The sequence below is a fragment of the Candoia aspera genome, chromosome 6 (genome assembly GCF_035149785.1).
Source record: "Candoia aspera isolate rCanAsp1 chromosome 6, rCanAsp1.hap2, whole genome shotgun sequence".
NCBI lineage: Eukaryota > Metazoa > Chordata > Lepidosauria > Squamata > Boidae > Candoia > Candoia aspera.
The window spans coordinates 65926669-65940659 of record NC_086158.1 but is presented as its reverse complement, the minus strand read 5'-3'; the positions used below and the strand labels follow the sequence as shown (position 1 = coordinate 65940659).

At 43.6% G+C, this 13991-nt stretch overlaps 1 protein-coding gene across 1 annotated transcript; it reads right to left on the bottom strand.

Annotated features, from left to right (window-relative positions):
• Positions 1–8026: 8026 nt before the first annotated feature.
• Positions 8027–11759, bottom strand: FOXI2 (forkhead box I2). Its single transcript, XM_063307823.1, has 2 exons — positions 11201–11759; positions 8027–8577 (listed from the first exon to the last, which is right to left on the bottom strand). Exons 1-2 carry the CDS (start codon positions 11757–11759, stop codon positions 8027–8029), a joined length of 1110 nt encoding a protein of 369 aa, XP_063163893.1.
• Between the last annotated feature and the right edge of the window lie 2232 nt (positions 11760–13991).

Below are 13991 nucleotides of genomic sequence, written 5' to 3'. Positions count from 1 at the left end.
ACAAAGTATCAGAATAACCATCCTGATAGCACATCACCACCTCTTCAGAACTTACCATCATTCCTGTTTTCAATTTGGGGCATTTATTTCATTGCACAAAATGGTCCACCATCTTTCTTTGTTGTACAGTAACTTTGTTTTTTCTATAGAGGAAATGGCCCACTGTTTTTAATTTTCAGCTTCTATATTTTAATGCTATGGTCTCATAAATGGATCCAAATCCTAACTGACTAGTTATTCTTGGATCAATTGCCCCCATGTGATATACGTGGAGGCTTACACCCAAGTGATGTGTGGTCTAGTTCTGTAGACCACTATAATGAAATAGCAACTCACTGCAGAAGTCCAGCAGCTGCCTCAGATAGCAGCTTTTGTGCCCTATGAAAGCAAAGAAAATAATTAATTTAATTTGCCTTTTTTGTAACTAACATGGGTGGGAAGGAAGCGCTTGGGGGAATTTTTCCTTTGTATTTGCATTTTGGATAAACATGGGAGTGGGGCACCATTTGCTGTTCTGGCCCCCTCCCAAAAATATGTCTTAGAGAGGGGCTATTCAATAGGTCAGATGATACTTCTCTCCCACTGAAAAAGGAATGACTGAGTGGCAGGCCAAATTTATGCATATAGGCTTAGTTTTTGCTGCACTTGGAGCAATGAAATAAACACAATCTCCAAACCCACAGCTTCAAAATATGACAACTTTCTATAGATAAGTGGTGATGTAGTAAGGAAGTTGCCATGCTTTTTATTTACTACAACTTTTCTTCCAGCCCCTCTTTGTGACTATAAACACACGTCTGAAGTTTTGCAGAATGTTGAAGCAGCATTTTATCTTCACAGCAACTTGTGAGGTGGGTTAAGATAAGAGTTTAATAACTGATCTATCTTTAAAGTAACCCAATCCAACTCTTCGGATGCCCATCACTACCTGAGCTACAAAGAGTTGGATAAGGTTCACATTTGGATGGGAGACCACTAGGCAATCTAAGGGCTATACCTTATACTGGGAATTTTTCTAAAACAAAAAAAAGCAGAAGCAGTTGTTTTCCAGGCAACTTCCGTAGAGTTGCCTGGAAAACAACATGAACTTGCCCATGAAATCAGCAGGAGTTGAGCTTGACTCAAGGGAGTTGTTAACTTTATTTTCCAGTGCCTAGTGGGCCAGTATAATGATTCCACCATTCCAATTTTCAAGAGCAAGTATCAGCCCAATTCAGTGATTAAATACCTGTGTGCATGCATAAATAAATGTCCTCACTGCTGCAAGAGCATCCTGCTTGCTTTGGAGTTGCCTCTTCGAAACTACATGGCAGAGACAAGCAAGCAAGTGGGTCTGTAGTGGGCTGTAGCTTCCCCACTCCCCAAGAAAATGAGCTCATTCCCATGTAAGGAGTTTCCATCCTGTAGCCAGAGGAGGAGTCTGGGCTTTCTTGGCTGCTAACTGTGGCTTTGCTGATGCTGGATGGTCATTCTCACTTCTCACCAGAGCAGATGAAAACAATGTGGGCCACTGGGAATCTATTAGCAAATATTTTACTTAATTTACTTCCTTTGATTTCAGGAAAAATGTTTTCTCTCTTAGAACCTTTCTCCACTACTGTTAAAACTTTACCCACCCATCCTTGAGCTGGCACAAAACAAAACTGTTGTAATATTTGCTGGACCCACTGCCAGCCTCTATCTTGCATCTGTTCTGAGTCATGGCTAAACTGAGTTGTCCTGGTTTATCCATTTCATTAGAGAAAATGTGATTGGCTTCCTCCTCTGGCTTTGCTGACACCCCCTTCAGCATCTCCCCAGCCAGTGGGGAAAACATCCACCAATCAGGGCTTTCACAGGAAGGGGAGGGTCAGACTTCAGGCCTGCTTGAGCTTCTCTCAACTGGTATGTCTGCCTCTCCTGTGTTAGAATAAAATTATTATATGAGATAGCCCCAGGGCAGAAATAGCCCCAGAGAGAGGCAGGCCTTATTGTGATTGTGTAATTACATAGGTCCCATAGAGAAGGAAGACTGAAATTAGCTGCCGGGCAACCAAAGCTCTTCCTTTATGGAGGAGAGTGATGGAAACCGAGAAATAAGCAACAAAAGCAAGTTCAGTGTTGTATTATCTGGATACCACAATGAAGTAAAGCAAGACTGCTGCATCTGAAATATTTATTTATTTATTTATTTATTTATCTACTTTATCACCACCCATCTCCCACAAAAGGGACTCTGGGTGGTTTACAATAAAACATAAATAAGAAGAATATAAAACTATAAAATAATATAATACATAATAAATATAAATATAATAGGAACCCGATGGCTAAAGTTCTCTGTGATTCGCGAGCACAGCAGGATCCTTCTAAGGGACTAGCCATCCCCAGAAATGCCTATTCTCCCTCCCGCCCCAGGCATGATGACAGAACCAGGTCTTTAGTTGTTTCCTAAAGTCCAGGAGGGAGGGAGCCAATCTCACTTCCGGGGGAAGGATATTTCAAAGGGTGGGAGCTGTTGCAGAGAAGGCCCACCTCCTGGACCCCACCAGATGGAGTTCTCTTACAGACGGGGTCCGTAGCATGCCCTCTCTGCATGTCCGGATGGGACAGGTTGATGTGATAGGGATGAGACGGTCCCTTAGGTAGCCTGGATCCATGCCATGTAGGGCTTTAAAGGTGATAACCAACACCTTGAATTGGACCTGGAAGCATACTGGCAACCAATGCAGCTTGCGGAGCAAAGGAGTGACATGTGCTGATCTTGGAATGCCCAAGATCGCCCACGCGGCTGTATTTTGCACCATCTGTAGCTTCCGGACACTCTTCAAGGGTAGCCCCATGTAAAGCGCATTGCAGTAGTCCATATGGGAGATAACCAGGGCATGAATGACTGTTCAAAGGGCCTCTCACTCCAGGAAAAGTCATAACTGGCACACAACATGAAGTTGTGCAAAGGCCCTCCTAGCCACGGCTGCCACCTGCTCTTCGAGCAGGAGCTGTGAGTCCAGGAGAACCCCCAAGTTATGCACTGGGTCTGTCTGGGGTAGTGCAACCCCATCCAGAACTAAAGATGACAATTTCCCAGAAATTGAGGAGCCATTAATCAACAGCTGCTCCGTCTTCCCTGGGTTCAGCCACAACCTGTTGTCCCCCATCCAGGCCCCCACAGCCCCCAGGCATTTGGAAAGGGTGGTCACAGCATCACTTACTTCACCCAGGATGGAGAGGTATAATTGGGTATCATCTGCATATTGACGTTACCTCACCCTGTAGTGACGGATGATCTCGCCCAGTTGTTTCATGTAGATATTAAAAAGGAGCAGAGAGAGTATAAAGATATGCTTTAGAACAAGTGGGATCAGTGCACATGTATCTCTTAGTCCCCCATGCTTGCATCTTCCAATATTCCCAGAACATGCCACTGATCATATTCACAACAGATCAGCTGATCTTGGCTCAAAGTTATGAGTGACAAAGAAGCTGTGGCAGGTTGTGCCATCTTGAGGAAAGTACATCTGATGTCAGCTTAAGGCTGGGGATGAGTTGAGGGCATGATCCTGTGGCCAAGAAATAAGAATGTATCTCATATGTCCTTATCAGCTGCATCCAGTGCTTGGCAGGAGCAACTACTCTGTGCCCCCTCAGGAACTACTCCTGGAACAAAAGCCAGCTCAATTTCACAGACCTGGATTTTGCATCCTGTTAAGAGGAGGGAGCTTACTTCTGGCCTCCTTTCTTACCTTGACTAGATTTTCTTTTAGTTTCTTCCAGAACACGTTACCAAGGGGCTGAAGAAGTGCTCTGGAAAAACACAGAATATTGGGTCTGCCTCTGTAGCTTCCTTAGAAGGGTCTGTTAATGATGGGGCACAACCTCACTGTTACTGGATTGTTCTTTTCCCTTGCTGGGTTCTGGAGTGTTTCAGGAATGGACTCAAGAACACTCCTGCTGTCAGCCTTTGGGGAGTTATCTATATCCCTTTCCCTGCTCTTTTAGAGCTGCAGTCATAGCAGGTGCTTCTACAGCTGCCTCTCCTGAAGCAGTTTCTCAAGCTCCAACTTCTCGAGGTCTTTCTTCACTGGGTAGATTGCATTCCAGACATGGTTAGCAAGGTCTTTACCCAGTAACATGATAAAGCACTCCAAAGTCCACTGGAAAGGTAACTTAACTAAGAATGAATCCCCATTCCCTTTGACCTCCAGGTGTATTTTCAAGGATATGACCAGGTGTTGTTTCTTTAAAAGGGAAGGATAAACCCTGGAGATAATTGGACAGGTGTGTCTCACCATGCTCCTACTGAGTGTCGATCCACTATTAGAACAAAATAGAATAGTAGAAAAGTTTCCATACTGAATTCTGGTAGAATGGAGATTAGCTTTTGAATCCATTCAAGACTTCCTGAATTGATTTGGTTAACCTACCTTTAGCTTTGCTGCAGTCTGTCTTAAATAAAGCCCTGCTTCTCCACATTTGAAGCATTGGAGAAGAGAATTATCTACAGACTTCTAGAGATACTTGGGGTTTTGCAAAAAACACATTAATAGTTCAAAGAAAGCTCCCATCAAACAGCGAAAAACCCACTGTAACAGAATCTGCACTTTCAAGATTTTCATCTTTACAGATTTGAAGTGAATGCTGAGAACCAGCAGGGCAACTTGCTTTTACAGCAGCTTCCCTGGTTTAAAAGCACTCTGCTTGAAGCCTCTAGAAACTTCACTGAAGTCTGAGGTGTTAGTTTAAAAGGTTCTCCCCACCACCACCACCCACAGCACACACAACTGCTCTACAAAGGCATATCCCTGCAAAAAATAAATAGGTTTGGGTCTGATGGAACCTGATAGGAATCGTCTTGCGCATTTCTGATCTATGAGTCCCACCAAAGCCCCTGGAAACTGGGACTTCCATGGAACGGACCGGCCCCATTTCTCTTCTCTTGCTTATTGCCCGTTTCAAGTCTTTCGCGTGAGACAAGGGACTTTCGCCGCGGCCCTCTCCTTGCTTTTCCGCTCCCACAAAACAGTTAGCAGCGTTCTGGGAACGAATCGTGAATGCGCTCCCAGACTGAATTCCAAATTCTTCACATGCATTAATGTCCAGGTCTCTGGAAGAAGACAAAGACGATCTGATGTAATGGACGGAATAAAAGGACGAGGAGAATTGAGAAATCTGCCCTGGACTGATAATAAATGCGGAGCTTTTCCGGCCGACAAACCGGGACTGACTTCTCTTCTTGGGGACCAAAGGCGGTTTTCCATCTTTCCGAAGAAGGGTTCAGAATAGTTATCAAGCAGCCGGCGGGCGATCCTTTGAAGAATAAACCTCGGTGAATCAACTGCAAGTTACTTACTTCAGTGAAATATTTACGAATATGCTTCCACCAGGAAAGTGGGTAATACTCTGCTGCGAAGCAGGAGGCGGGCAAGGAACTTAAGCCTGAAACCCACGCCAGGTATCCCGGAGTCAACCTTGCTGTACGGATTTACTTCTGAATAAAACCCATTCTGCTTTAAACCTACGAGCCCACCGCATAATTAAACTGCATTGAAATCAGCAGGGGTAACTTCTGAAGTGAACTTACAGGATATAGAGCCGTAGCGCTGCAGTCGGAGAGATGCAGCTTAACACAACGCTAACCTGGGCGCCTAACGGTGAGAAACTTCTAAGTCCCATAAAGGCACAATTTCTTTTTGAGAAAATTACATTGCTGTGTAGGCGCAATTTGGGGTAGTTAATCCGGGCAGGAGTTCGGGTTGCAAGATTCCGATATTTCGGGACTATATTAATGGGATTTACTTTCGAACAATTTCTGCGTGACTAGAAAACAGCTGTGTGTGTGTATATATATATGTATGTATGTATATGTATATATAAAATATGTTCTAGCTAAGCCCCAGTAGAAGAATTTCAGTTAGCCTCCATATGTCTAATATTTATTTGCTGTTACTTCCTGCAAATAAACAGATATAAATAAATATTATTTTAAACCAAGCTGGTTTAAATCCAAACCTGATGCTTTTTTTTCCATTTATGACTTATGCACAATTGAAGACTCTTCCAGCAAATGCCAATACTTTTTATGGCTTTCAAATGAGCAGAAGCACTTACGTTTTTCTTATTTCAATTCTACCACCACTAAACTCCCCAAAACACTGTGCCAAAATAAAGCCCACAAATGATTTGCCTTCAGACCATTTGGGGACAAGGGAAAGAACAGGGAAATAGTAGCTTGATGGAGATGCGTAAAGAAAAAGCAAGCAGCACCTTATAACTTGGCAGAAGGAAGTATTTAAAATTAAATTGTTGACCTTCCTTTCCACTTCTCTGCGTATTTGACTATTTCCACTTATGGCTTCATTGCTCAGTATCAGAACTATTGTCTGGTCTACTTAAAGTTGCACCATATGCACTACATATTTTTATCTGTAATTGCAAGTATCTAACAACTGCCTCTGTTTATTTGGTGGAAAAACAGTCACTGCTATTTCATATTTACTTAGAAGTTGGCATGATGCAGATTTTTCACCAGAGTAAGCATGGCTATAATTGAAACCTAAGCTTCAATCTTTCATTGTAAGTTTATATTGTGTAAGCTCCAAAGGTTCTGGTTTTTAAACACTATAGGCTCCAGTTGAACTGAAGCCCTGAAAAGAAAAGAAAAAACCCACAAAACATAGTAAGAAATATAGCAGATATAAAAATAGGACAAATTAAATGACATTTTATTTTGTTCACTTTATGGTCAGCAATACTATACATTTAAAATCTAAAATGTGTCTCAATATTTCTCAAAATATAGCTATTTCCTTCTACTAGATGCCTATAGCTGTTATATACAATTTCCAAAATATTTCTATTATTGGTTAGTGCACTTGTTTTTTTTAACTGAGGATTTAAGTCCATAATGCATAATCCTGACCTTGTAAAGAAAGCTACTAAATGATTGGGTCCTGGACCATTATTTGAAATTATCAGGATTTTTGCATAGTTCCTTGAAAAAGTCTGAAGTCAATGGGATGTGCTTTCAAGTATACATTAAGAATTGGGTTATTGTGTGTGTGTGGAGGAGAAAACGAATGGATTGTACCATCTCGTTAAAAAGCATTTATCATTCTCACAATTTGATCATTTCATTTAATTTCTAGAAAAGCAGCTGTTCTAAGGCACAGAAAGTTAGTGATCTATGAGGCAAACCCAAAGTATTTGGTATGCGATAGAAATCAGCAATAGCATCTCTTGCCACTAATTAACAGGTGATATGTTCTGATGGGAGATAATTCTGTGGGAGATTCTGTGGAAGCTCACAGAACTGGGCCATCCACAGTTTTGCAATGGATTGTGTCCTATGGATTAGAGCTCTATGGCTCACCATTTGAATGACACCCAGATCATGCTATTTGAAGAGAATTCTTCTACTAGAGAATCACTTCAGCTTGTAAAATGATGTATCAGGACCTAAACTGAGTTTATGCCTTGGTCTAAAGTACATCTAAGCACACTCCCTCCAGCATTTGCGGCTGTTGAGAAGTTTGCTTATATTTTTTTAAAGACAGGTGAAAAGGAAAGAGAGCAGCATGAAAACAGGAGAAGAAAGAAAAAATAATAGAGGATGCAACTTAAACAAAGGGAACAGAATAAACCTACTCAAGATAAAACCATTTAAAAGTGGATCTCATATCAGATGTAAAGATAGGTCAAGACTGAAATGGCCAGGTTCAAATTATCCTACTTCGGACACATTATGTGAAGACCTAACTCTCTGGAGAAAGGAAAGATGGAGGGAAGGAGAAAACTAGGATAAGCAGCAGCAAGGTGGATAGACTCAGTTACTGTGGCAATGAGTGCACTACTGGAAGACCTGAAAAACCAGGTTAGGGACTGATTGTCATGGAGAAAATCTATATGGTCACTAAGAGTGGACACTGACTTGATGGCACGTAGTCAGGACTGAAAATGCTGAAGGCTACCTACATAAGGCAGCGTGACTAGGCACTCAACAAAAGTTGCTTGTAGGGCTAATGTGGAGCACTAGCTTTCCAGCATTACTTTAAACTTCTGTCCCTTCTCTGCTATAAATCAGATTGTTCACACTAAATGTGCTGAGGACAGGACTGTTGAGCCAGCTTGACTGCCCACCAGCACCTGCATAGTAATTCATCTTGGACTGGGACTGAGAACTGAGTTCAAACGCTGAAGCTGGGTTGCCAGTAGAAGGAGAGCTGGAGTTCAAATTGGGCGCATTTTGCCTCCTGGGTGTGAATTCAGATAGTGGCCCAGCAGAAAGCTGTCTGGGGAAACCATTCCGGCCATGGGCCATGACATTCATGGTCGAGACGAATGTGGAGAAACAATGGCTAGAGTCCAGGCTGGGGGATTTGCAGTCATTCGTAGATCTTGGAGAGCACTGCAGCTCACCAGAGCCCAAGCTGCAAGGTTCAGTGGCTTGCTGAACAAGGCAACTGTTGCTTTTGTCCTCCACTTTGTTATAGCCTCCATGCCCACTAGCTGCATCAGATCGTCTTTTCCTCTTCCTTCTGAAGTTGCCATTATCAAACATCTTCTCACAGTTAGGATCCAGGGTCCAGTAATTCCCTTTACCTATGAATCAACAGAAAACATGTGGGTTTAACAGGGGCATGCAAACTCTATCTAGAAAGTTAGACACTTCTGAAGAGTCAGGGCAAATGGTTCTAAGATGGGTGAAGTAATCAGAGGACACAAGGCAAAGAAAGTGGAGCAGGCTTCACCTAAGATTACCTCACAAAGTCATGGCAGAGCTGACATTCAAATACAGGACTTCCTGATTTATGGGAGTTTTAGCCACTGCACTACGCTTGGGCCATTTCCTCCCTTGTGATTTATAGGGTCACCCAGTCATGGCTGTGGTGACAAATCACTAATGGAGACAGATTTTATATCACCATAGCAATGGATCAGTGACATTATAAGCCGAGATAACCACACAAAATGACCTTAAGATTGTACAGTTCACACTAGTGGCATAGGATAAAGTTATCGTGTCCTTGGAAGATCCATCAGATGCTGCTAGGAGCTTGGAGAGACAGCAAGACAGAGATGGAGCAAACAGTATTTTCATTCTTGGCTGCAGGCTTATCCACAGCAATCTGAGAAGGAACAGGCTTGGGTGAACAGGTGTAGGATTGCACTGTAAGCAGGACTGTTACGTTCCCATGCCTAGAATATAACGCTTCTGGTGGCATATGCATTCACTGTAACAACCTTCAGTGTATGTTACGTACGCAACGTTCCCATACGCACACAAATCAGGGAATGTTTTTAGAATTTGCACCTTTTCTTACTCTGCTGTAAACAGTAAGTTTATGCAGACCCTTTCTCCAAAGCCGCATCCTTATTTGTCCATTCAGAATGGGGGATGTATAAAGAATGGAATAGCAAAAGTTGACAGCTCGCTGAAATCATGACAGTTACATGGTATTTATTACAGAAATTAATGCAGTCGTAGATTATTCCTTTTTGAAAGCTGGGTGGGAGTCATTTGGATTTCATGCTTGCATTCAGACCTTAAATAAGCTACACACAGTCCTGTGCCATGAGGTTCAACAGGTATGAGCTAGTGCCATTGACTTCAGTGGAGGGCAGCAATTCTCAGTTTAGAAAATTGTAAACTGTTCATACAACTGCATTCTTTTGTGGAACTGCAAGCAGCCTCTACATGCTCGGAATTCTTTGTTTTCTAGCTTGCTCCACCCTAACCTTTGTATATTCACATCTGACATCTGTATGTGTGTATATAACTTAAAAATAAATTTCACCATGTCGATGGTTCTTTCTCCTTGATCAGCCTATTGATATGGTTCTGTGCAGTTATCTTTAATGGCAGATCAATGTACATCATGGGTGTGGTGTAGCAGTTAAGACTGGGGAGACCTTAGTTCAGGCTCCTCATCAGCCATGGACTCAGACTGGTGACTTTAGGACTATTGCTCTCTCTCTCAGTCTAACCTACTTCACCCAGGCAGAGGATGTGCTCTGCATAGGAAAGAGGGGGGTATATAAGTCTAACAAATACAATAAATAATCAAACATTCCATTTCCAAGCATCCTAACTGACTTTCAGTAGAAACTTTTAAGGCTAGAATTCAGAAGACAGTATACTAGAGCCAGTTTGGTCTAGTGGTTAAGGCTCCAGGCGAGAAACCAGGAGACTGTGAGTTCTAGTTCTGGGTGACCTTGGGCCAGTCACTCTCTCTCAGCCCAACTCACCTCACAGGGTGGTTGTTGTGGGGAAAATGGGAGGAGGAAGGAGTATTAGGTATGTTTGCTGCCTTGAGTTATTTATAAAAATAATGAAGGTGGGACAGATAAACAAATAAATAAAAAATACACTTTCCAGGTCGTCTTGTGATTTTATGAACTAGAATGGTGGAAAGGTCCCCCAACCTCAACCCCTGATATTCTTTCAGGCAATACTAGTTGGTTACAAAGCATCTCATATTGTGTGGAGTTGTTGCAGTACAAAATTAAAAATTAATACTTTCTGTGTGCTGGCATCCAAGAGGAGAAAAGAGAATAGTTTGGGACAAACTAGGTTGAACAGATGTTTAAATTTCAAGTTTAAGCATCTGTTAGCAGCTGTGTGTACAGAACTTTCAGGAAGACATATGTTACGTGTATATTAAACAGTCCAGAAATATTAATTTATTCACTAACTCATCCAGAATATAATAGTTATATTTTAATTCTTTATTCTCAATACTTGGTCATTGTTTAGATTTCTCACTCTGCACACTGATAATTGTTTAACTATTTGCTTGGGAATGTGGTGGAGTTTTAAAACACCCGCAGGATCCTCACTGGGTTGGTGCATTTCAAGATAAACTTTCTCATGAAATTCTCCTCCCGCAGGCTGGCTGGGCAGATTGTGGGAGCTGTAGCCACCCCACCCCCACCCCCAAACGCCTAAAAGGTTCGGTGGGCTCCTCTCCCTCTGGGCTAATTGGGAACGGCGGAAGGTGTAACTGGCTCCAAGAGATGGCCGGACTTACTTCCGAGGAAACGCGCTGGTGGGGCTGCAGCCTAACCAGGCCTTAGGTTCCCCCCGACGAGCGTGAAGGGGACAGACAATCCGACACCCATTTCCACGCGTTGTACATTCCGCCCAGGCGGCGAATGAGGAGACCCGAGGGAACGCGTCCCAGAGGGCTTAGCCGGGTTCACGCGGTTCGCCAGCCTTCCCTACCTGGATCGTCCTCCAGCCGCGGCACCTTCTTGAAGCAGTCGTTGAGGGAGAGGTTGTGGCGGATGGAGTTCTGCCAGCCGGCTTTGCTCTTCTTGTAGAAGGGGAAGTTGCCGGCCACGTACTGATAGATCTGGCTCAAGGTGAGCCTCTTGGCCGGCGCGCTCTGGATGGCCATGGCGATCAGCGCCGAGTACGAGTAGGGCGGCCGCACCAGCTTGAAGAAGTCCTGCTGGCCGGCCAGGGACAGCCAGCTGAGGTCGGGTCCAGCCGCCGCTTGGGCGGCCAGTAGCTGCCTGGCGCCCGCCCCATAGGCCGCCGAGGGCATGAAGGACCCGGCCGCACCGTTGGGACCGGCCAGGTACGGGCTGGGCGCGACAGGCGCGCCATTTAGCCACAGGTAAGGGCCGCCGCCGCCCGAGTCCCCCAGGCCGTAGCCGCCGTGGTGCGGAGCCCTCGGCGCCTGAGAGGTCGGGAAGAGGCTCCGGTTGTCGCAGAAGGTGGTCGCCGCGTCCAGCAGGTCGCGAGCGCTGAGGGGCTGCTGGCCCTCCAGAGCGTTCATCTCGGACGCTTCGCGCACCATCAGCTCGAACGAGAGCGACCCACGAGCAGAGGGACCGGACCCAGCAGCAGCGGAGAGCCGGTGGGCTAGGAAGGAGCGGACGGCGCCGCCCACTCGTCTGCCCCCCTCCGAGACCAGATCTCACCCCCTCCGGCACCGGCCCTGATGGCCTCCTTCGCTCCCCACCATCTCCTACACCCCCGCGACCCACATCAACCCTGCCGGCCCCAAGCCTCCAGGGCCCTCCCCTTCAGAGAGACGGACTTTCTCTCCTGCCAGACCACCCTTTCGGCACACTTGGTCTGGCTTTCCAAGAATTCAATCCAAGAACATTGCTGCCCAGAAGAACATCGCTGCCCGCTGAAAAGGAAGTAAGGGCAGGGGTGAGAAATTACAGATTGACTGTAGTAGCCAGTACACACACACAGACACTTTGCAAGTGATGATGTGGGTGTTCTGGTGTGGTCAGTCTACTGGGTTTCAAGACCCCTTACACCCCTAGTATCCAACCACTTTTTAGTCCCATCCATTTAGTCATGCCCATGCAAACTCAACTGGTGTGTTGAAGATAAAAGTTCCATTGAGGCATTTTGAGTGATACTTGTTAATCAATTTATTTCAAGTGCTTTCTGGAGTTCCTTAAGTGCACATTGAGTTTGTGATGCTTGGATCAGCACTGAATAAAATACACCTTGCTTCATTGGATGGCCCTATTTGTTGTCACATTTCATGAAATTAAAAATTCTGGAGAAAATAAAACACTGAAGCCAACATAGCTATGGGTATAAGTCTGTCGAACAGATTAGATTTATTTCTGAATAAACAAGGAGTCTTTTGTAGAAAAAAGTTCCATGGTTGATGCTTTCTCGGCTTCATCTCTTCCAGAACTATGGAAAGCCATTTGACTTGATAACTATGCAAATGTCAATCAATTATTTTTAATGCTAGATTTCAGTTATTGAACAGATAAAGTCAGGGAAGAGGTTTTTACCTGAAGTTATGCAAAGTGCTTACCGCTGAGTGTTAGCTGATAAAGCCACAATTAGATCAGAGCCCTTTAAGATGACATAGAGAGAAATCTGAGGAGAAAAGAGAAAAAGGTGAAGAATATCAGTTCTGAAAACTTTTTCCTCCCATGATGAAGAAGGCTAGCTGAAGCTAAGGGACCGTATTCTTTATTCATTTCATACAGTATATTAAATCTGGGGCTTTTTTTCCTGGCCTGCCCCTGAAAATGCTTGTGAATCCCTGAGATAGAGAAACAAAAGAAATATATGATTTTAATTAACCCCACCACCACTTATCTCAGATTTCCCTAATGATTACTGGAGGAACCAAAATACGTTAATCTAGTTAAATCAATGCATTACTATTAAGACTGTGATTGGTCTGCCCTACAAAAGATGGAACTGAAATCTATTGTTTAGTCAGTTAAAACCTGTTTCTTTTCTTGGCTCAGAGATTGTATCTGGTTTCGAAGATATGGACATTATACATATATGAGGATTTTAGTATTAGAAGCTGAGCTGAGCTTTTGACAGGAGATCTGTCAAACTTATTCTGAAGTTGTAAATTCAAAGAGGCAGTATACCTTTGAGCTTGCACATTATTTTTTGTATAATGTGGCAGAGATTTTCAGCCTTTTGTATCTTATGTCCTACCAATTACTTTATAAAGAACTTGGGGCCCTGCATGACTGAAGCAAAACACTTTCCCAAGAACTGTTATATGTTTCCTGGCATTTTGTTTTTATATTTACCATTTGCAGTAAATTTTAAAGGTTTAATCTAATTTTCAATGTTTTACCTTATGTCCACCCAGACTACTTCTGAGCCACACCTGTAGTACACATGCCACTAGTTGAGAACCACAGCACCATGGGACTGTGGTTGCTATCCATAGTTGCATTTGCAAAGTTACACTAGATAATCATGCTTGTTTCTTCAACAAGGATTGATCAATACAGCTGCTTTTCCCAAGGGAGGTGCAAAATTCTTCTTGGCCACGACAAATGTCTTTGATAAGCAAAGAATTTTAACATGAACACATTAAAAGGGACTATCAGAATTTAAACATTGCTCTGTACTATGTAAAACTTCAAAACAGTACTTTCAATGTACCAAAGGTTTGACTGAATCATTTTATCAGAGCAGGTTTGTGAAATGATGCAGAGAACCACTTCAGTGCAGTGAAATGAATCATGAAGCCTTTTGAAATGCTTCACAGATTCAG